Genomic DNA, 23,759 nt, shown 5'->3' on the forward strand with positions numbered 1-23,759 from the left:
CCATCAATTTCTCCCCCCCCCCCTCTCTATGTCTCCCTCTCCAAGGGTGGCTAGTCCAGCACCCTGTTTCTTTAACTGTGTACAGCATTCATTACTCCCCTGCTAGTAACAGGTTAAAAGCAATCTAGGAGAAAAGCAAACAAAACAAAACCCCCAACTATTTCACTCACTTCAATCAAAACTTTCTCCTGTGGTTGCACACAGCACTGGAAAACCAGAGCCAGCACAGAGCAAGATTTGGGAAACATTTGGAAAAATTTAACCGAATGAGTAAAGGGTTTGGAATGTTTGATATTTCTCAGGCAACCCCTGGGCTTATTGTTTTTGTTTCTTTGGGGGGAGAAAAATGACTGTGAATGTTCTTTTTTTTTCTTTTTTAAACTTGTGGGACCATTTCTTTAAGGGAAGTAGCAGGCAGGATTCTCTCTGCCCGTTGCCCAAAGAGTTAATACTCAGGCAGCAGGCAGGAGGGATGGTCTATTTAAGCCGCAGCAGCAACCCAAACTAAGTGGGCACAAAGGCAAAAGGCAATGTGAGTTGACCTTGGAGGGGCAGAGCAATAGAGCAATTGAAAAAGAATGACTAAGAAAACAAACAAACAAAATTTAAAGAAAAAAACAGCATTTAAAATGCAATTTCTAGAGGCCATTGTCCAGTCTGGTTCTCAAATGGGCATTGTCTGATGAGACCGAATAAATGGGAGATGAAGAACATAGCATGATTTACCAAACCCTGATCATGCCAGCAAATCCGGTGACGGCACACATGGCTCAAGCATGCTTCCCTCACTCTTGCATGTGTGGTTTCTAAGAAGATGGTGGGGTCTGGCTAATGCAATAGGAAATCAGACTATCCATGTACTTGAGGTGATTACTGTACAAACATTGTGCCCTCCTTCTCAAATCGGGTCCAATCGAATTGACAAATTGGAGAATTGATTTCTCACCTAACAAGTCTTTGATGTCTTAAGTGAAAGATAAAAGTTCAGCGTGGGCACTACTGTCTTCTCAGTTTTGTGGGCTGGCCTCTGGGCCCCTAATGATCACTTAAGCTCGTGCTCACACAAAGCCCCAAGTCTTTAACCAATTCGAGTCCAATTATTATCAGTTACATCCCATGCCTTTTGCAAGACTCAGACTTCCCTCCTGATGGCAGCCAAGGGGGGGGGAGCGGGTGGGGGCCAGCCTAAAGTATTGACCTTATCTTCAGCTTCTAGTTCCTTTAGCCCATAGCATCTCAGTCATCCTCTCTCTCTCTCTCTCTCTCTCTCTCTCTCTCTCTCTCTCTCTCTCTCTCACACACACACACACACACAGAGAGAGAGAGAGAGAGAGAGAAAGAGAGAGAGAGCCAAAGGGGGGGAAATGCTCAACAAACTCTGAGAGACTTCGGTGGGTGCCCTGGAACCCTCCCCACGCCCTTCTTTTAAGCTGCACTAGGCCATGAAAAGTTTAAGTGGCCCCCACCCGGAGTGTTTTCTGGAAGGAAAGGTGGGGGGATAAGGAGGGGTGATCAAATCTTTGAGATTCACACACAAAGAACAGCTTACTAGAAAAGCTCCTGAAGTCGTATTTTTTGTCCCTGAGAACGTCTCCTGGGATCTCCTTTCTAAAAATCCCTGCTCACCTGCAAAAGACTTTAACCATCTCCCCAGCATTTCTGCTGCTAAATAACAAAAGAACACCCCATTGGAAGTACCCTGTCTTTAAAAGAGAAAGCTGCACTCCGGGCTCCCTCTCCCTTCTTCCTGTGCCCTGTAAACTCCCTTCCTACTGTTTTTGAAAGAGGTCGGCAGAGGGGATGGGGGTGAGGGAAGGGTCCGCTTGCCATGCCCCCCGAGGAGCGCCAGACACCACGCTGCCTTCCAAATCTCACGGGTCCAGCCATACCTTGGTTTGGAGGTACTGGGGACAGTAGTACGTGTACTGGGGGTACATTTGTGGCTGATCCAGGCGTTTGCCCATGTAGCTGGGATCTTTATCTCCGAGGCAGGAAACTGAATAACAGGGTATACGATGCCCCGGGCGAGCTTCTTCCTCTCAATCCACTGTTCCCGGCAGTCTGGGTGACTGATGAGGCTTCCGACTCCACTCACTAGTTCCAGTTCCAACACCGTAAGGAATTTAAAACAACCAAAAAAAAAAAAAAAAAAAAACCAACAACCCAAAGCAAAACAAAGGACCAAAAGAAAAGAGAAAAAGAAGAAGAAGAAAAAAAAACAGCAGCTGGGGGTTGAGTTCCGTGGAGAAACCCCCAGTCAGCTTCCCCAATTCTTGCCTGCTTGCTTTCTTCCCGGCTGCCCGGTCCAGTCCGGATGAAGCAGTTGCTCTCTACCCAGCCTGTCTCTAGTGGTGTCAATCGCTTGTAAAAGGCGAAGGAGGAGGGAAAAAAAAAATCCTTTAGCACAACTCGGAATCCTTGCAGTACTGCTTTCGGTCTTTCGCGTGTCTCTTTTCCACCTTGGAAAACGGAACTTGTAATAAAAGGAAAAAGAAACGAGGGACAAAAAGAAAAAGAAAGGAACGGAAAAAAAAACTGGAGGGGGGAAAAAAGAAAAAGAAAAAGAAAAAAAAAATAAAGAAAAGAAAAAGAAACCCGAGCAGGCTTAGTTGCTGCTGTCTGGCTCCCAGAGTGACATGGTGTGTTCCTTCGGGCTGGCCTTGCCCCTGTCATTCACTTCCCCTCCTTCCAGCCAGGGGGTGGAACCCAGAGAGTCTCTCCAGGGAGCCGCGTACGCAGTCCAGAAGGCTGCAGTATTTCCTCCAAGGAAAGACAAGGAAGAAGAAGAAAAAGAAGAAGAAAGAAAGAACGAGGCTGCTGCCACTCCTCTGCTGGCTATCTGGAATAGCAGAGTGAGCGGCGGCGTCTGCAGCTGAGCCCCTGGTGGAACCGAACCCCAGCCTGTCCTTGCAGTGCCTGGGTGGGGCATGGCCCAGCCCTCCCTGCCCTGTACCGACTGGGGCTCCTGAGCTCCCAAGCTGCCTTCTCCTTTTCAGTCGTGAAGTTCCCAGAGGTGAGGCACGGCATTGCTGAACAAAATGGACCATGGGAGGTGGGCAGGGAGGAAGGAGAGAGAAAATGTATCTATACATATACATGTGTACGTATACATTCTCAGATGCACACAGATGCCAACCTTCCTGGTTAAGCGGGAGAAAAGTGTGTTCGAGGCTTTTCTCAAAACCTCTTAACGCACTAAAAGCCAGATGAACCCAGAACCTAAAGATGAAACCAACGTTTTACCTTCTAGAGGACACAGAGGATGCTCAAGAGAGAAGAAAAAGTTGGGGTTCTTAGTTGGGTACTTTTGTGGGGAAAGCCATCCCCCCATCTCTACAAGGGGGAGGACTTAACTACCAGAAGTAATTGCTTTGTGGCCTTATCCATCTGTTAAAAAATAATATCAAAGCGATCCTTAGCTCTCTCTCTCTCCCCCCTCTTCCCCCCCCCCCGTAATAATATTCTGACACTTTTATCAGCTGCTACATTATAATACAGACTGTTTCGGAGAAGATATATTTCCTTAAAGGGTCTCTCTCTGTAAGGCGGCGGTGAGGCTAAAATTAGCTGTGCCAGCTGTGTTTTGCTGGTAGTGCTCACGCATGCCCGGAGCGTGGGCAGCCAGCCTCTGCGCGCCTCTCCATTCCCCGAAGTCGGCTGAGCACTCCAGACGTCCTTTCAGATAAAAAGACTCCTCGTACAAAGGCAGTTTTCTCACAGAGACCCGGAGTCAAAACACAATACACATGATGCTACCCCTGTGTAAGTCCGGCCACTCGTGGGGCAACAGCCATGCTCTGGCAAGATACTGGAATCTGTGTATCAGGACAGAGAAATTGGTTTCATGCCTTCATGCCTCTCTCTCTCTCTCTCTCTCTCTCTCTCTCTCTCTCTCTCTCTCTCTCTCTCTCTCCTTTCCTCTCCCCTTTCTCTCTCCCCATCCCTCCCTCCCTCTCTTCCTGAGTCTCAGGCACCCCAAGCTGCACTTGAACTCGCTTCCCTATGAACAGCGTGACAATCAACTTCTGATTCTCCTGCCTCCATTTGCTCAGCACTGAGATTTCAGACAATGTATGAACACTGGCAGTTGAACCCAGGACCTAGGCATACACTCTACCAACTGAGCTATCTCCTGATGACAAATGTCAGAAGAAAGGAGCTCAAGTTGGGGTGCATGAATAGCAGCCCCAAGGGCAATGTGATGGGGAAAATCAAGCCAGCTCTACCCATATTTTAAAGGGGAGAATCTGGGCCTCAGTTATCCCATCCATAAAATAGAGAAAGACTCTAACTGAAGTGGGCATCAAATCTACATCAAATCGCAAAGCCTCTCGGCCACATCTCCCCACTCAATGAAGCCTGAAACCTGGAGAAGGTGTCAAGACCCTGGGGTTGCCATCAGTCCTTCGTTTCTGCTGAGGGTCAGACAGTCCTGCTCTGAGTCCCGCTACACTGCAGTCATGTTGGTGATGTGATCTCGGAGTTCCCTCCTGGTCATCCCAGTCAGCTGTTCCCGGAAGCAGCTTTCCCTAAACCCCCACTTCCCAAGGTGCAGTGTGTTTGCTCACCGGGCTGCATTTCTCAAATGACCATCTAAACTCACAACATCAGGTCATAGCCTTCACAGTCCTAAGGACTAACATGGGGTCTGACACCACACATGTGTCCTGTACATGATAAACAGTTATTTGTCCCTCAACTCAGGCATGCTTTTGAAGTATTTCATTCTTTTAAAAACATCTGAAAATTATGCTTATTTTGTCTGTGCATGCACACATGTGTGTAGAGATCAGGGTGCAACCTGGGGGAGTTGGTTCTGCCCCTCAAGTCAGATGTTCACACTACCTCTCTCTCCCTCTCCCTCTGTCTCTCTCTCTCACTCACTCTCTCTCTCTCTCTCTCTCTCTCTCTCTCTCTCTCATCTATATATCAAGGGTGTCTTAGCCACAGCCCAGAGGGCAAAGCAAAGGGCACAGACCTCAAGATGAGGCTGGAGAGGGAATCTCCAGCTAAGCCATCGGAGGCTTGGTGTGACGGTTAGGTGTCAACTTGACAGGACCTAGAACCACACAGGAGATTAGGAACTTCTGGGCATTTCTGTGAGGGATTCTCACAACTAGGATAATTGAGATGGAAAGACCCAACCTAAGTATAGATGTGGATGTCACCAAGCCACTAGCTTGGCTCCTGGGTCCTGACAGCACATTCCTCTCTCTACTTCCTGGATGTGGACACCGTCTGACTCGATCTCCTCCTCCATCTCCAAGCCCTGCCATGATGGACTGGACTTCAAACTGTGATCCAAGTAAACCCTCCATTTTTTTTTAAGCTGCTTTGTCAAATGTTCTGTTGCAGCAAGCAGAAAAGTCACTGAAGCACTTGCTGAGGGCTTGACATGGCCAGCTAAGCTGTTGGGAGCCGGTGATGCAGTGGGGGTCCAACCAGCTCTCCTGACCCGAGAGTCAGACATCTTCTGATTGAGGACACTGTCATACCACATGACCCTCTGAGCTCCTTCACTTCCCAAGACTGGTAAGAGCAGCATCCAAGACCTCCTTCACCAGTTCTGACCAAAGAAACACTATATTGTTTACAAGCAAAAGGCTAAATAAATAACTCCTCAGTCAAGGCAATAGCCCACTTATATGGATGAGTCTGTGCTATCAGCAATTTCTACACAAATTGCTACATTCCATTGGATTATTATAATGTTCTGGGCATTGATGTCAGAATCCTCATTACACATTTAAGGCTTTCCCTAAGTAATGCAAAGTGGGTCCATAAGGATTGTGAAGTTCACGTTGTCCTACACACACACACACACACACACACACACACACACTTACTTCTTAGACACACTAGTAGCCATAGCCGTTTGGGAGACAAGATATTCCTACCAGAGATAGTTTTTACAGCATTTCTGTTCTGCTGAAGTATGCTACTTTTCATTTAAGTGACTAAGAGAAGTAGGAGGCACCTGCTTTGAGTCACTCTCTTAATCAGAGTCCTGCTGTGCCCTACCTGCTAAGGAACCAATGAATTCTGGGGCAAAAGACAGCATCAGAGGGCATGGGTGTTCCCCATTCCGTGAGCTGTTCAGCCTGGCAAGAGAGGGCCCCACCGAAGACAAGCTCTGCCTTAGGTGGACTGGCTGCCTCAGACATGCCACACATAGGTGGAGGGGTATGGGGCTGAATGTCAGAGAAGTAAGGAGACACCCGTGATCTGTCTTCAACCTATCCTCCTGAAGAAAACCTGGGTTCTCTTATGGAGCGACTCGTTATATTTTAATTATACAGACTGTGGCACCTAAGTTTTTATTGCCAACCTGATCAGAGAAAACAAAACCTCTGGGTATGTCTGTGACAGAGACCAACATTAAACATGGCTGTGCCATTCCATGAGACGGAGTCTCGGGATGAATGAAAAGGAGAAGTGTAGCTAAGTACCAGCGTTCATCTCCTCCATCTCCGCCCTCTGCTTCTGGAGGGTGACTACAATGTGAACAAGGGCCTCACACTCCTGCTGTGCGCTCCCTCCTGGGTGGGTGGTACTCTCGAATCCTGATTTGAAACAAAACCTTCCTTCCTTGAGTTGCTTTTCTTAGATATTTTGTCAAAGCAACAAGAAAGGTAACAAATACATAGAGTTGGCCAAAGGGGAATCACAGAATAGCACACAGGGACAAAGCATAGGTACAGAGAAGTGTTAATCTACCATGGAGAAGGACATTCATGGTGTTGAGTCATTCCTTTATTTATAAAGCTTTGTCTATTTCATCTTACCACCCTCCGTGTATGTTATGTGTGTATATATATATGAATGCAGTTCTCAAAGAGGCCAGCAGAGGGTGGCAGATGCCCTGGAACTTGAGCTACATAGATGTGGTTGTGAGCCACCATGTGGGTGGTGGGAACTGAGAGCAACTGTCAAGGAGTAACTAACTGTTGAGCCATCTCCCTGCCAATGGATGTCATTTAACTGCAAGGAAGTTCTTACTAAATAATCCAGGACTGACCTAAATGTCATTCACCTGCTCCTTGGGTAGACGTCATAACTCTATAACTGCCAAATTTCAGACATTCATGGATGATTTTTTTTTTCATATCTGAGAACCAAGCTGAAAAGCGTTACCCACTACTTTTCATATCTGCTCGAACTTTCTCTGCAATGCATTCTTTATCACAGTTTTAAGTTGAGAGCATCTCTGTAAGCTCGTGCGTACTTCACTTCTGCTATCCTTGTGGAATGCCTTCTCTTCTAGCCTCTGCATATTTTGTCATCACACTTAATGCTTGGGTTATGCACACCCAGTTCCTCTTGCTGCTACAGTTACAGTTGCATTAATGCACTTCCTGCATTACTGAACACAACCCTGTGCAGTGACCAGCAATGGATGGTTACACAGGGAGCCCAGTGACTTTTATCCAAGCTTCCAGTTGCCATTGTCATCTGTTTGTCCCCTGGTGGAAGCATTTACACTGGTGGTAAGAAGGACACATCCCAGAAGGCTGAGGACAGGGACTCTGGAAAGCTGTTCAGAATAACCACTGACTGGTCATCAGTAAAATCAAACTGCTAGGCAGGTGAGATGGTTCGGCGGGTAAAGGTGCTTGCTGCCAAACCTGATGACCTGGGTTCAATCCCCAGAGCCACATGGTAGAAAGAGAGAACCACATCCTACAAGTTATAACTTCCACACATTCCTCATGGTACGCCGGCATAAAGAAATTCATAGAATAAAATCTCAGTCATGGTACCAAGGACTATCCCAGACTCCTGTGGTTACTACAGTACCTTTGCATGCTTACATGACTTGAGCACATCCTTTCCTGTTGTTATGTAGGCATCTATCCCTTTAATCTCTAAGCTCCACAGACAGCAGATTCAGTTACCTTACTCACTTTACATCACCAAGCAGAATAGCTCATGAGATTTGATTTAATAACATGTTTATTAAGTAAAGGAACAAGCAAAGAGACGATGAGGAGGAGAATTATGAGGAAAGGAGGAAGAGGGAGAGGAGGAAGGCAAAAATGACTAAATGCTTTGCCAGGTGGGAAACAGTTTTCTCAAAGAAATGTAGGCTTTTTTTTTTTTTTTTTTTTTTATTGAGTTTTCAGCTTCCAGTTGCCAATAGCTAAGCAGGTTTGGTCGATAAAGCTAGATTTAATTTTGTTGGGTTGATTTTTAACCCAAGGGGGGGGGGAAGGCCAGAATGACAGAATTTGGACTAAAAGACTACAGGTGAAATTGCTAGACAGAACACAGGCTCTCTAGTAAATCAGTAAATAGATCACATTTGTTTTTTAGCATAAGTATGTCCTCAACATTACATGTGGAATGTCCTGTGGACTGTCTGGACCATATTTATAAAGATGACTCATTGCTTAGTTGAGAACTGGGTATCTGTGTTTTTATTTTCTCACTCTGGCAACTGTCCTAGCTGACCCACCACCGTGGGGAACAGACCTTACCTTACGGGGGAGAAAGAAGATTTGATAGAATGCATATTTCAGGGCCAGTAGCAATGGGTAATATTTTCACTTACATTTATACTTCAAACTGGCTAAACACAACATGTCCCCAAGTTAATTCTCCCTGAAGATTCCTAAGCTACAATATGCCCCTGACAGTAAGTCTGAATGATATTTCCAGAGGTGTGTTTTTGCCTTAAGCTTTAAGATAGTTATTTCCTCTTAGCATGAGGGAAATTCTATTCTATTTCTCTTAATATCTTAAACACAATCAAGTGCTATCTGAACTGTCTGTGTACAGACCCCCCCCATCCTTGACATTAGGAAGGTCCCTTTAAGGAACTAAAGAGATGGCTCATTGGCTGAGGTGCTTGATGCACAAGATGGAGGACATAAGTTCATTTCCTAGAGTGCATGTAATTAAAAGCAAGCATGGAGGAACAGACTTGCAATTCTGGTTCTGGGGAGGCAGAGACAGGTGGAACCTGGGGCCTCTCTGGTAAGCCAGCTTAGCTTACTTATCAAGTTCCAGGAAAATGAGACCCTATCTCAAAAAAGTAATCCAGCATCTGAGTGATGAATACACAGTTGTATTCTGCACGTGCACACATGTACGCACACATATGCACACACGCACGCGTGCACACACACATGCACACACACACACACACACACACACACACACACACCAGGCACCTGCACATGCAGAGGGGACAGAACATGCACACAATAAGAAGGTCCAGTTAAGAGGGACAAAACCAAGGTACAAACGAGGCCAGAAAATGAGCAGAGCGAAGTCACCTGTAAGGTATGCAGAGAGCAAATGGTAATGGTCCAAACTTGCCTGCGCATTGCCAGCCAACTTGAGGCTCAGCCTCACAGACACAGTCAGCATCTTCATGATTTTATGGCTCTTGTACCTAAGTCATGAAGTTTGGTGTCCTGACTTTGCAACACTGCATCTTTTCTAATCATTTTGATTGCCACTTATAACAGTCACATCTGAAGCCAACCTTAAAAAATAAAGCACATTCCTTCACCATAAATAGTCACAAAACCCCACCATTTTCTAATTTGTCTTCATTTCCACCAGCACATGTCTAAGAGAGAAAATAAGCGAATCGGTTTGTGTTCTGGTTGCAATAGAAAGAATAAAGAAAGCCACAAAGTCCTGCCAAGGAAAACACGGCGCTTCCGACAGAGGAAAGGAATCTTTTTGTCTTTGTTTGCTTCCCTGGCTCTCTCTTGTCCTCTTGTCTGTTCTGTACCCTGTCACCTCCACCGTCTTCCTGACCCCAGGGAAGATATCTTAGTGATTAAAACACACACACACACACACACACACACACACACACACACACACACTCACTCACTCACCACCACCACCCACCAACAACAGTGAACCCCCAAAACAAATCAAATAGTACCTCGCCCCGAGGGACTGACTGTGGTGAGATGGACCCCAGCTAGAGTCTCAGCTTTGATCACATACAAAGTGTGGGAGTATTCAACCATTGCCGGTCATGCTATGACTCCCATATTTCACAGTGCTAAGATATACTCACTTCTAAACTAAGGTGAGCCTGCTTTGCTGGGGCTGTGGGAGCACACTGGCATCTCTAGGGCAGACAAAATAGGAGGAGTCAGCCCATCGCACCTGGTTGTGAGAACCCCAAAGAACTGATTCCCTTCATCTCTGTACTAGAAGAACTTGACCCCAAATGTTTTGCCTTCTGGAGATAGCATCCTCTTTTGTGATGTGTCTGTGTGTCTGTGTACACGTCTCTCTCTCTCTCTCTCTCTCTCTCTCTCTCTCTCTGTGTGTGTGTGTGTGTGTGTGTGTGTGTGTGTGTGTGCATGCCTCTGTGGACTTGTAGAGTTCATCAGCTGTCTAAGGGATTCCATCATATTTCTTTGAGACAAGATCTCTTACTGAACCTGGCATTGAACTGATAGGCAGCAAGCCCCAGCAATCCCCCTGTCTCTCACTTCCTAGTGCTGGAGTCATGGGTTCAGCAATGCCGGGCTTTCTCTGGGTGTCCTGGGGATCTGAGCTCAGGTCCTTGGGCTTGTACAGTGAGCACCTCTTACTTACCCAGGAAGCCATCTTCCTGGCTATATATCGCACACTCCTAAATGTGTCTGTAGGTGGATAGAAGGCCAGTCTGATGCTATGGGCAATGCCGTGCAAGCCGCTCACTCCTAGCAGCCTCTACTCCTTTCATCTTCATAAGGCTAAGCCTTTCTCTTATTAAACAGTCACGAGACATAATCATTCCTCTTTCCTTGAGGGACTTTGTGACCAAAGTAACAGGGGAGAGACAGAGACGCAGAAAGAAATGCACGATTTACTGAGACCTACAAATGCCAAGAACACAGACAAATAATGATCACTCAGAGATTTGTTGTTGACCTATAGAATCTCCATTTTTAGCAATTTAACCCTGAAAAGCTAAGCCACTGAGGATGGTTATTTAGGAGGGAGTGTAACTCAGCACCTGTTTCATTTTCTACCAGGACTCTTGGCTTTTCAGAAAACAAGCTTCCCCATAAAAACATGTACAAGGCTGCCTGTTATATAGGGCTAGTAAAACTAGGAGGTTAATTAGTCCAAGGTACACCTCTACACGACAGGGGCGTGTTTCCCCCGGTTTGTAGAGCTCTGGATTAATTTGAACTAATTGTTTCTCTATTTCCCTCTGTGAGAGATAAACTTTAGTACTCATAAAGTGTCAACAAAGAAAAGCAATGAGGCTAAGAAATCTGATCAGGCAGTTTAGTAAATACATGGTAAGGCTCCAGCAGGGGTTCACGGATGGTGTTCCTGCGCATACTCCCTGGAGGACCTCAGAGGACCTGCTCATCATGAAAGGGCTCTTGGGAAGGTCGGCCCTGAGTGAAGGGGAAACTGGAGAGAAGCCTAAGCCTACCCATCTGCTGTCCGAGATAGGGAATGGGTGACAAGGGGTGGGAAGCGTGACAGATAAAGCAGGGGGTGGCTTGTTCCCTTTAGAAGCCATAGCTGCATCCAGTATGCCTGTTAACTTTGTCCTTTAAGCCTTGGCAACCCAGGTTTCCTGCACTGGGCCTCTGGAGGCAGAGAAAATTCCAAGGAACTACGAGAACACATTTCTTTTTCTTCTAACGTCAAGTAAGATATCTGAATAGCTCTTAGCTCTTGCCTTTCTGTGTCTGGTGGGGGAGGGTCTCAGGGTTAGCCACATGGCCTCCAACAACTTCTCACAGGAAGGGCGCTAGAGCATCCTTGCTGACTTCCTGGGAAGGGAGCCTGACACACATGGGGACCCAAGGATGTCCCTTCTCCTAAAGGCAGCACTTAGCCAAAGAGACACCTAGCCCAGAGAACCCTCTCTCTTATTCTTTGCATGGGCTTGGGACACTGATATCTACACCCCATAATTATCAAAGGGAACTGTTTGCCTGATGGCCTCCCAGGTCCCTGCCTGATGGAGATGGGTGACTGCATGTATGTATGACAATGCATGTGTTCACAATAGCACAGAGACTGAAATCGCCTTTCCCTCTTCAGTAGTCACCGTTCTGGAGGCTCCAAGGGTAAAGTGCTTGCTATGAAAGCAGAGGGACCTGGGTTCAAAACCTCAGCACAGACATAAAAGAAGAGTATGGCTGCATGCACCTGTAATCTCTAGTATTAGGGGTAGGACTGAGGGGGTGGAAAGCTCCCTGGAGCTCACTACCCAGACAGTCTAGCGGATTGGTGACATCTGAGTTCAACGAGAGACCCTGTATCAAAATATAATATGGAGAGCAACTGAGGAAGACAGCAGCCTCTACATTCTCTCTCTCCTCTCTCCCCCCCCCTTCACACAAACTCACACACTGACACACTCTCCCTTTCTCCCACATGCGTGCGTGCGCGTGCGCACACACACACACACACACACACACACACACACACACACACAGAGTAACCGTCCATGTGGAAGTACACGTGTTACCAAGGACAGGGAAATAGATGTCCCCACAGTAATATGAACCTGGGCTATAAAATGAGCCTACAACTCTCAACTGGTCCAGTTCACTTCTGTTTGCAGCAAACTCTAACCATTTGCCGATTTCCATGGCAAAGGAGTCATGCTTGCCTCAGGGTCACTCAGTTCCTCCATCAGCTGCTATAAAAGAACCTGCCTATTACAACAGGTAAGTACCCCGGGTCCAGTGTGTTTGCTTTGGGGAAATCCTACTTGCCGGTTTCAGTGCAACCCGTTATTCATCACCCCATAGCCTTGCTGAGAGGAGGTGATGTGGAAACACTTAACCTCTCCATCCAGAGACATTTCCTCCCCCAAAGAACGTGGAGCCTCCCAAGGCCTCAATATTATTTATTTTCCAGTGAATGGATGTGAGCTTGATACCATGAGCAGCTTTCCTTTGGCATTTTAAATGTCTGCCTTTGGGGGGGGGGGGACTCCCAGGGCTGAGATGCTGGCCTCAAGAGATCTGGTGGTCCCTTCCCTAGCATACAAGAAGTGCCCACTGACATGCTTCTGGCTTCATTTCCACCTGGGTAGTGGCATTCTGTTGACTTGCAACCTTCCCACCAGGTCCGTCTTCTGGGATGGAATGCCTTTTTGGTGCCGGGTTGTCCAGCCTGCCCTCTGAGATGGGAAGAGCTGACACGTGGGATGAACTGCAGAGCCACGTGCAAAGGTTTTCTTCTAATGGGGACCAATTCTAACCTAGGAACAAGCTGTAGGCATGTTCCTTATTATTTTCTCAATGAACATGAATATCTACCTACCAAAAAAGCAGAGACGAATAACAGTAAATCATAAACACAAACCGGAAGGATGTGTGGAAACCCCCTTTCATTAAAGCCAGGCTGCTGCGTGGTCTCCAGGCACTCTGGAACCTGGAAGTGCTTCCAGAGTTCAGTTTTCTCAATAGGGATAAATAATTCACATGTACTAAGCCGTCTTTGCCCTTCGAACACTCAAATTCACACACACAGACACACACACATATGCACAAATACATACTATACATACCCACATGTACACATCCATGTGCACACTTGCACACATAGACATATGTGCATACATATTTGCAAGTACACATGAAGCACAATCTATGTGCACATATGTACACATACACACAAATATGTATGTATGCACACATATGAATATACTTACACATGAACACATATACACATATGCACACTGTACTTGTAGACACATACATACATGTATGCTATACATTATATATGCACATATACATGTATAAATATGTTCATGCACTTAAACAACATATGGACATAAAGACAGGCCTATACATATGAAAACACACACTCACATATACTGGTCGTGTACCTCTCCATCTCCTTCTGCATTGTATACCAGACATATCTTCCAGAGAGAGACCCAGGGCATATAGTGGGTCCGATCACATACTGAGTTTATACAAAAATCAAGAACAGGATTAAACTATGCCTTGATGTGTATTTTGCAATGATAAATAGGTTAGCTCTAACTGTTACTTGTAACTGATGATTCTAGAATTATTCCCACATTCGTCACAGAGGTAAAAGAATCCAGATCGTGCCTCATTTTGGCCTCTGTGGGTTATCATAAATTAACTCAGAGGCCCAAGTCCCTTCCTGACTCAGGCTGACTCCAATCCTAACTTGCACCATCAGCAACACTGGCATCTGCATACCCCAGCCTCATACCACCCTGGCCCCTGAGCCAGAAAAGCATTTGTGATGCTCATTGTCAGTACCCATAAGAGAGAGAAGTGTAGGGGACAGAGAGAGCGAGGGGGGAGTCTCCCCGATCCCTCTTCACAAGCTTGCTTACCCATCCTTCCTTCCTTCCCCCCTCCTTTTCTCCTTCCCTCCTTTTCCTTCCTTCCTTCCTCCTTTCTTCCATCCATCCTTTGTCCTTGCCTTCCCTCTCTTATTTCCTTTTTTCCTTCTTCCCTTGCGTGCACAGTTCATATGCTTGCATGTGCCTATTTGTTTTGGGGGCAGGTGGAGAGCATGGGACAACCATGGTTATCACCCCTCAGCAGCTAGAACCTTGTTTTTGAGACTGTCACTTTTACCTGGAACTCACTGAATAATCTGTGGGCTGGCCAGTGAGCAACAGCCATATCCCTTCACACTTCCCCCTGCTGGGATTATAAGCCCTATCTGTATCTACCCTGCTGGCACCTGTTGCACTGACCACGCCCATTGGGGTGTGGAAACAGGTGTGGGCGTGACTTGAGGGGGGGACTAGGTCTGGGGTCCTGGACCCCAGGACTCTCTTTTGCTTCCTGGTTGGAGACAGGGAGCATCTGGAGGCATCCTGGGGACGGGGACCTGCTGGCGGTCATCTGTTTCTGGTATAAGTAATTTCTCCCAGAATAAACATCCATCAGCCTATTTGTTTTCCCGGATTCTTCTTTATCCACGATACCTATCCACCTGCCTGCCTGGGTGTTTGCATGAGTTCTTGAACTGGGTTTGGGTCCTTGTGTCTGCACAGCGGGTGCCTTAATCTTGGGTGCCTTACTCTCTCGTTCTTTAGAACAGTAGTGGCATCAGAGCTTCATGTGGATGGCAGAGAAAGCCACAAAAGAGGAAGGTGGGCCTTAAGTCACAGTGGGTCATTTTAGAAAAGGCCTGTGCAGTTTTTGAACCATTTTTTAAAATTATTGTTGTATAATTATCAACTGTTACCTGCCTTTTATAAAAGCTCCAAAATGCAAAATTGTCTAAAAGCAAACAAAACTCATACATGGAATTCTATCACCCTGAAGTTCTCTATTTGTTTCTGACTCTTCCATGTGATCCCTGTCTCTCTCCTTCCTACCTACATACATGAAATTTTTATATGTTGTATTTCTTTCTTACATATTGTAAAGAGTTTTGAAACACCATTCAGCAATCATGCCCAATATTTAATGGTAATATTTTATCATTCTAATATCCTCTTCATTTTCTTTATAGACTTAAAATTCTTTCACGTTTTAGTTAGAGTTACTCTAAGGTATTTTTTATTTGTGGCTATTGTAAAGGGTGATACTTCTCTGATTTCTTTCTCAGCCCTTTTATGATTTGTATACAGGAGAGCTACTGATTACTTTTGAATTAATCTTGCATTCTCTCACACTACTAAAGGTGTTTATCAGCTGTTCCTGGGTAGAATTTCATCTGTGAATAGTGATAGTTTGACTTCTTCCTTTCCAATGTGTATCCCTTCATCTCTTTTTGTTGTTATTGCTCTAACTATAACTTCAAGTACTATATTGAATAGATATGGAGAGAGTGGACAGCCTTATTTTGTTCCTGATTTTGGAGTAATCACTTTGAGTTTCTCTCCATTTAATTTGATTTTGGCTGTCACCTTGCTGTACATTGCTTTTATTATGTTTGGGTGTCTTCTTTGTATTCTTGATCTCTCCAAGATCTTTACCATGAAGGGGTGTTAGATTTTGTTAAAGGCTTTTCCAGCATCTAATGAGATGAGCATATGTTATTTTTTCTTTCAGGTTGTTTATAAGGCAGATTAAACTGATAGATTTTTCATATCCCCTTGTCTCTGGGATGAAGCCTATTTGGTCACAGTGAATGATTATTTTTTGTGTGTTCTTGGATTTGGTTTGCCAGTATTTTGTTGAGTATTTTTGATTCAGTGTTCATGAGGGAGATTGCTTGGTAGTTCTCTTTCTTTGTTGCATCTTTGTGTGGTTTGGAGGGGTCCCTTGCGGTAGGACCAGGATCTATCCCTGGTGCATGAGCTAGCTATTCCCTATTGTGGGATGCCATACTCAGCTTTAATGCAGAGGAGAGAGGCTTGGCCCTGCCTCACTTAACATGCCAGGCTTTGTTGACTCTGCATGGAAAGCCTTAACTTTGGGAGGAGTGATGGGGTAGAGTAGGAAGGAAATGGGGGTTGGGAGTAGGGTGGAATGGAGAACTGTGTTTGGAATGTAAAATGAAATTATTTAAAATGCAAAAAGAATATAATGCTGGGTTGCTCAATTTCAGTGTTTATCATTTTATTATAAGTTAGTCTACAATTTTATTTACAGGTAAATAATAACTATAGATACAGACAGAGAATACAGGAGATGTAGATGTTGATGATGAACACTAGATGAACAATAGATGAACAATAGATAAGAAAAGATGGATGGATGGATAGACAGACAGATGAGAGACATTAGATATCTTCATAAATGCCTTTAGGGTTCTCCCTTTGTGGTTTGGATTCTGAAATTCCTTTCTAAACAAAAAGCTAATAACCATGTAATCATGACAAACTGTCTCAGATGTAAGTATGTGTCCTCATGGAGATAGAATGTCTACAGAAATCTCGGCCACACTTGCCTAATTTATCAATATTCAGGGGTCACTTATCTCCCTTGCCAACCTTGCTTTTAAAGAAGATTTTAAAATTTTTTATTTACGTGTAAGTATGCCAATATATACCATATGTGTGTGAGTGCCCTGGAGCTGGAGTTGCAGGTATTTATGAGCCTCCCAATGTGGATTCTAGGAACCTAACATGAGTTTGCAAAGTCAGTGTGTTCTTATGAGAACTGAGCCATCTCTCCAGTTCCTATGTGCATCTTTTGTAATGTAAAATCACTTTCCCAGAATCTCCTCTCCTTATAGTTTAATGAAAAAAAAAAAAAAAAAAAGAAGGTCACATGCAGTTTCCCAAGTTACTCAATAATGAAACAAACAGGGTTTTCATAACAGGCTTCGAATTCACCTGACATAGCACAGTCTAAGCCTGGGAGAAAGATCACTTCTCAGAGAAAACAGCAGCCGTGCACTATTGGACCAAACTGAAACCTTCTAGCATTGCCCTTATCTTAAAAAAAAAAAAAAGATTTAAAAAAATTATGTATAAATGTGTATGAGGGTGATGCACATGACTGCAGGTACCAGTGGAGGCCAGAAGATGGCGCTGAGTCCCCTGGAGCTAGAGCTGCAAGTTTTCTGAGAACTGGACCCAGGTCTTCTGCAAGAGGAGAATTTACTCTTAACTGCTGACCCATCTCTCCAGCCCTTCCTAATTTATCAGCCAAATACTTTTATTTAGTCAACATTTATTTCTGGTCACCCATGAAGCTAAAGAGTTCAGTGAAAATGAATGTCACAGAGGTTAACGACCATTGTGTCTTCTCACTCTGTAAGGACATTTCTATTTCACAGGGACTTGTGAAGGCATAAGTGTAAAAGGGACTGGCATGAATGAAGTACCTGTGGTGATATTTCAAGCCACAAGCAGTGTGGCCCTGAAGTCTGCCACATACTCCGTCAAATCACTGCCTCCTGATCATTTTCTTACAGTCGCACAGACCTCCAACAGACCAGCTGTCCTTCCTTCTGCCTGCAGAAGCTTTCTTTAGCTACTCCCATGGCTCTCATAGGTCTCTGATGCAACCTTACTAAAGGGGCTTTGCCTCAGTTTACCCTTTACCTTGTAACTCTACTGGTATTGTCCTTCCATTAGGTGGATAAATTCCAGGAGACGAATGTTTATATCTTGCTAGTTGCTGGCTCCTCCAAGCACGCTAAGGCCTGGATACTTAAGCACTCCATGGTAGCTACAGAATAAGCTGATATGTTGTGGATGATATGGTTTGGATATGAAATGGCTCCCAACAGACACATTATGTGTGTCACAAAGTTCCCAGCTTTTTGTACCACTCTGGAAGGTCATGAGTCATTTAGAAAATGGGGCCTCGGGGCTGAAGTGATGGCTTAATGGTTAAGAGCACTTAATTGTTCTTAAAGACCTCTCAGCACCTCTATGGTAACCATTCGTGAAGCCTCCATGAATCCGCAGGCCTCTTCTGACATCTGTGAGTACCAGTTACACACATTGTATACATGCACACACACAGGAAAAGCACCCATACATGTGAATAATAATAAATAATAATGATGAATAAAATAATAAAAATTAACCAAAGCTAAAGAGGTAATACAAAGGAAGTGGAGCCTAGTTGGAGGAAGTGTAGCAATAGTTGGGCCTTGAAGTGGTCCAGCCTGGTCCTGTACCCTTTTCCTTCCCTGCTTCCTGTGTGTGGATGGACCGTAACCAGCCATCATGTTTTGCTGTGTCTTCTCTGCCATGGTGGATCCATCCCTCTGAAATGGCAAGACAAAATAAATCCTTCCTTCCTTGTTTATGCCTGGTTATTTTATCATAGCAACAGGAAAGAAACTAAAACAAGTAGGCGCTTTAGCAATGGGAAAATGAAGACAGTCATTGTCCTCTTTCCCAACATGGATAGCAGCAAAGCCAATCGGGGCCTGCTGCTGCTGTGCACAGGCCAGCCTGGGTACTCATCACTCATTGGCATAGAGAGGCCACGAAAGCCAGTTTCTTTGTATCTTGCCTTTCCCTCAAGGCAAAGCCTCTGCCGTCCAGGATGAGCTGTGTGTGTGGGCGGCAGAACACTGTCGGACTTTCTGCTAAGAAATCCAAGGCAAGTGCCCACCTTAAGTGATGAGTAAGACACACCACACAACCCGTAATACTTTCCTTAATAAAATATGTTTCAGTTGTGATTAAGAATAATTTTGCATGCCAGAAACAGTTAACACAAGTGTGTCGCAAAACCATAATGAAATAACAATCATTTAACAGTAACTTAAGTATATTTAGTATGCCTTAGAATTTCAATTTTATGCTATAATTGAACAAGATATACTATACATACAGACATACAGACATCATGCACACACCACACATGCAAATACACGTCTCTCTCTCTCTCTCTCTCACACACACACACCAGTAATATCCAGACAAAATGGTGAATAGATATGAATGTAAACTTTAACAGAAAGTTATGAAGCAATCCCTATAAGAGACAGAGAAGCAGTGACACACAGGTGTAGGAGCACCAATCTGAGATATCAAAGCGATGCAAAGGCCGGGCAGTAGGGGCACACGCCTTTAATCCCAGTATTCAGAAAGCAGAGGCAGGCAGCCTGGTTTACAGAGTGAGTTCCAGGACAGTTAGGGTTACACAGAGAAACCCTGCCTCAAAAAACCAGGGAGGGAGGGAGGGAAGGAGAGAGAGAGAGGCAGGCAGGGGAATCTTTGAGCAAGCACTGTGTGAGAGAGGACAGGACAGTGGGTGCATTTCTGAGCCATTGCTACTGCTTGGGAGACCAGGCAACACCAGAGACCATGAAGAATGATTTATCCTAGCTCATGTTAGATGGCAAAAGACTAGTCAACATATGAGAGTAAGGAGGATAGGAGAAGGGACCAGGACCTGGGAAGAGCTAAGTTCTGGCACATGAGTCGTCGTGTGTCCACCAAACTCAGTGTGGCAGCTCATTCCCACTACCAATTTAATTGGATGAAGGAATGCCCGGTACAGGGATGAGGACACACTTGGGTGTTTCTGTGTGGGCATTTTCAGAGAAGACTAATGAAGAAGCAAAGATCTCCCCTGAATGATGTTGGTCCAGTTGGCTTATATCCAAGTAAGAAAAAGGAAAAATAGAAAGCCAGCTGAGTCTGGCATCTGACCTTCTCAGCTTCCTGATCTGTCTAGATGTGAGGGGGCAGCCCCATCTTCCTCCTGCTGAGAGCCATGATAACTGCCATGTCTTTCCCCACAGTGATGGACCATGCCGTCCGATCACGATCCTAGACAAACCTTCCTTCTCTTGAGTAGCTTCTTTCTGGTATATTTTGTAAGTTATCTTCTTAGCAAACCCTAATACAGCATGCCTATCCCTATGGAGTGGACTTGTATCTGCTAACATCAGAAATCAGTGTCTTTGGCCTTCAACTTGGACTAGAAAACAGGGATTCTCCAGTAATCTTTCAGTCCTTCATTGACTGCCAAGGTATCCAGCTCCCTGAACTGAATGGCTACAGAGGCCTCAGCCTCTCTAGCATGCAGTCAGTTTTCAACTACCCAGCCTGTATCCCATAAACTGACGTGATCCCTCTTTGTAATGTACATCTCATAAAATTGTTTCTATTCCTCTAGAGAACCCTAATACATCAATTAAACAACAACAACAACTAAAACCCATGATAAAGAATAGACAGATACAGCTCCATGGAAGGGGTACTCCATGCTTAGAGTTATTTTTCCTTCTGACTTGCTTATACCTTACACAGAAGCTTTCTCTCTAAAATCCAGCATGACTCACTACTGCTTGTACTCTGGTCCGACCCACAGTCCCATACACCCAGACATTTGCATTCCCCTCCTAACAGGTCTTCAGACATTGACGCCTGCCTAGACATCCCCAGACTCTGTTCTCTATGCAGGTAGGAGAAGCACGTCTGATGGCTCAGTCCTTTCCCCTCGTCTGCAGTCCTCCGGTGGCTGAACCCAATGCTAGCTTGATGAGTTTCTCTACTGCTTTTCACACCTCATCTCCCAACACCGCCCGCCCATCACTGCCTCTTGCTCATGACCCTAGCTAGCTGCCTCGGCCGGCCGGCACTTACAGGAGCCCAACGCGCTGTCTGTCCCCTTTGCAGAGTTAATTCCCCCAGTCTCCGCATCACCCTGTGAAATGCCACCAGAGTCCAGTTTCTCATGTGAAATATCTGGAGCCATCTAGCCCTTCCTCCACACCCGTGCTCCTCCTTTTTCCCCCAGCGGCCTCGAGTTCACCTTTCCACGGCCACGGTGTAGAGCTGCAAGGGGTGAACATCGCACACAGGAACAACCCTGACACCGTGTGAGACACAAAGCACTCGCTGTATATTACTCCGGCCTTAGCCATCCCAGGATCTCCCCTACCTTTTATCATTATTGTTGCTGTTATCATTTATTTCTTCTTATGAGACCACCAGCTTCAGGAGGGCAGGAAAGTCCGTTGCATTTGCTGCTGTCGACTCAGTTTCTACACAATGCTTAGTGGATGGTTGCAGCATAAGAGTGTGGACCGGAGTCCACATCCCCTGTGCACCACGGGAGCAGAGTCAGGATCTCCAGGCAAGCTGGATAGCTAGAGGAGCTACAGAGACAAGTTCTTGGTTTGGTGGGAGATCCTGCCTCTGTAAACAAGAGAGAGAGAGATCGACCAAAGATGCCAGACGTCAATGTTTGGCCTTGACATTCATGCCCATACACATGTGCCCACACACATGCAAACAGACATAACGCACGCACAGCACGCATATATGGCAAAAACAAAAATGTTTTTTTTTTTTACTAACAAGAGAATAGTTCATTCAAAGATGTAATGGAAATGATTTTAATTATAAATTATCTATATGTTCTAATTACTGTAAAAACCATAAAGGTATGTAAACAAGGAAAAGTACAGCAGTTCTTTTGATGGCTCTTAATTGTTAGCCTGGAAAGTAAAGTAAATTTCTTTTGTGTTTCAACTACAGAAACACTAGAGATGAAAACACTCTGTTTAAACCTTGGCTGAGTCGAAAGGCAATAAAGCATTTCTAAGCTCTGCTGTTGCTTCCTTGGGTCATTCCCACTCCCTCGGATTTTGGTGTCGTTTCTGATCAGTCAGGGTGGTAGGAGGGGAGGTGACCCACTTTCGTAGCATCTGAAGCTATTCCATTTTTCCGTGATACAATTCCATCGTGGGCCAAGTAGAATGGCCCAGCAGAGAGACGCTCGCACAGTCTCTTAAAAGGCTTTCTTTGGAGATGTTGTTTCTCTGACAGGAGAGGAAAAAAAAAATGAAGCATATGTCTAAGGGTAAGGTTGCCTGATGGAAACTTTTCCCTGGTTACCAACCTATCCCAGCATGAGGCAGGCATTCTAAAAATTTGCCCTTACAGGCTTGAAAACCACCACATAGAGCTGTGAAGGAACTGGAGCCAATCTGCTTTTAAGCGCTGGAGGCTTAACCAGGTGAAATCTGCAAATACTGTAAACGTGTTAATTTGTATAATCCCAATGGCACAAAAAGCCAACCCAACAAAGTGAAAAAGAATGAATGAGATTTGCTTTCTCCAGGATTCTTACTTTTATTTACCAATACAGCAATGTTGTCTTTTATAAGCAACTTAAAACCAAGGGAACACACACACACACACACACACCAGCCACAAAGAAGAAAATGAATCCCATTAAAAGAGATTTGGGACCTACCTTTAATTTTTAATAATGGTCTAGAAAATAATTTCTCTCTTGCTGGTATTATGTCTCGGACTAGTCAAGCAAAGCTATCGGCAGGGGCGAGCATTTTTATGCTGGCCTCTTAGGATAGCTTTTTATAATTTACATCATTTTTAACTTTGGTAATAGAAACTAGCTGGCTAGGGCAATAAGCACTTTTTAACAAAGAATAAATAGAGAAATCTCTCATATTTCAATTAAGTAACAACGGAACTAAGGCATAGCAAATATGGCTGTTTCATTTCATTTGGCTGTTGCTCAGAGAGGGTTCATTAAGAATGTTGCTTTTGTTAATATTTATAATGTTTGCACTAATATAATTCATATTATGGTGCCTACAGTAATATTAGAGAATTAGGAAAACACTCATCTCTAAGAGAGTGAGTCATTGGACCAACACAAAATTTTGTTTTTATTAAACCAATGGTGTCACCTTTGGACCTTCGGCTTCAAAAACAATCATTATTTTAAATCTCCCCCCCCCCTCTCTCTCTCTGTGTGTGTGTGTGTGTGTGTGTCTAAGTGGGTGTCTGTGCCACAGTGCATGTGTGGAGGTCAGAGGGCAACCTAGGACAGAAGTTCCAGCCATCTACCTTGTTTGAGGTGGGTTTCAAGTTGCTCCCTGCTGCATATGCTAAGTTGGCTGGGTTGTGTGATTCTGGGGATGTTCCTGTCTCATATAGGCACCCTGGGAAGACAGAAGCATGCTACCACATTCAGCTTTATGCTGATGCTGGGGATCTAAACTCAGATCCTCATGCTTGCGCAGCAAACCCTTTACCCAATGACCTGTCTCCCTCACCCTGTATGTGAATAGATGTCAGGAAAGCAATGGGTAAGGGATGAAGAGGGGAGGCCTTCAAGGCTAGGTGTGGTTAGCCCCATCTATTGAGATGTTTAGAAGAGATTACCCAGCCTTTGCTGTTTTTATATTTTATAGGGATGAATGAAAGGACATATGAGCAAGGATCTAGTGTGTGTGTGTGTGTGTGTGTGTGTGTGTGTGTGTGTGTACATCATTGTCGCAAAAATGATACTGATAAATGCAAGTAATAATCTTTTCTCAGATGTAACACATACTAATTATGAAAACCTCATATAACTATCCTAAATTAAATGCATGTTCCAGAACATGATTGTATATTTCACGAGGAGTATTTAATGTGA

At 44.8% G+C, this 23,759-nt stretch overlaps 1 protein-coding gene across 12 annotated transcripts in view; it reads right to left on the bottom strand.

Moving 5' to 3' along the window:
- Rbms3 (RNA binding motif single stranded interacting protein 3) overlaps window positions 1-23,759 on the bottom strand; it is a 1,220,120-nt gene that overhangs the window by 632,407 nt on the left and 563,954 nt on the right. For 3 of the 12 annotated variants that reach the window (XM_051202132.1, XM_051202126.1, XM_051202141.1), the window contains exon 1: window positions 1,890-2,121. The exons of the other annotated variants lie outside the window; for them this stretch is intronic. In XM_051202132.1, the coding sequence (XP_051058089.1) occupies window positions 1,890-1,964 (75 nt within the window). In that variant the 5' untranslated portion in view covers window positions 1,965-2,121. Of the gene's footprint in view, window positions 1-1,889; window positions 2,122-23,759 lie in introns of those variants that run through there. 12 annotated transcript variants of the gene reach the window in all.

This window comes from Phodopus roborovskii, unplaced genomic scaffold, assembly GCF_943737965.1.
Source record: "Phodopus roborovskii unplaced genomic scaffold, PHOROB, whole genome shotgun sequence".
Taxonomy (NCBI): domain Eukaryota; kingdom Metazoa; phylum Chordata; class Mammalia; order Rodentia; family Cricetidae; genus Phodopus; species Phodopus roborovskii.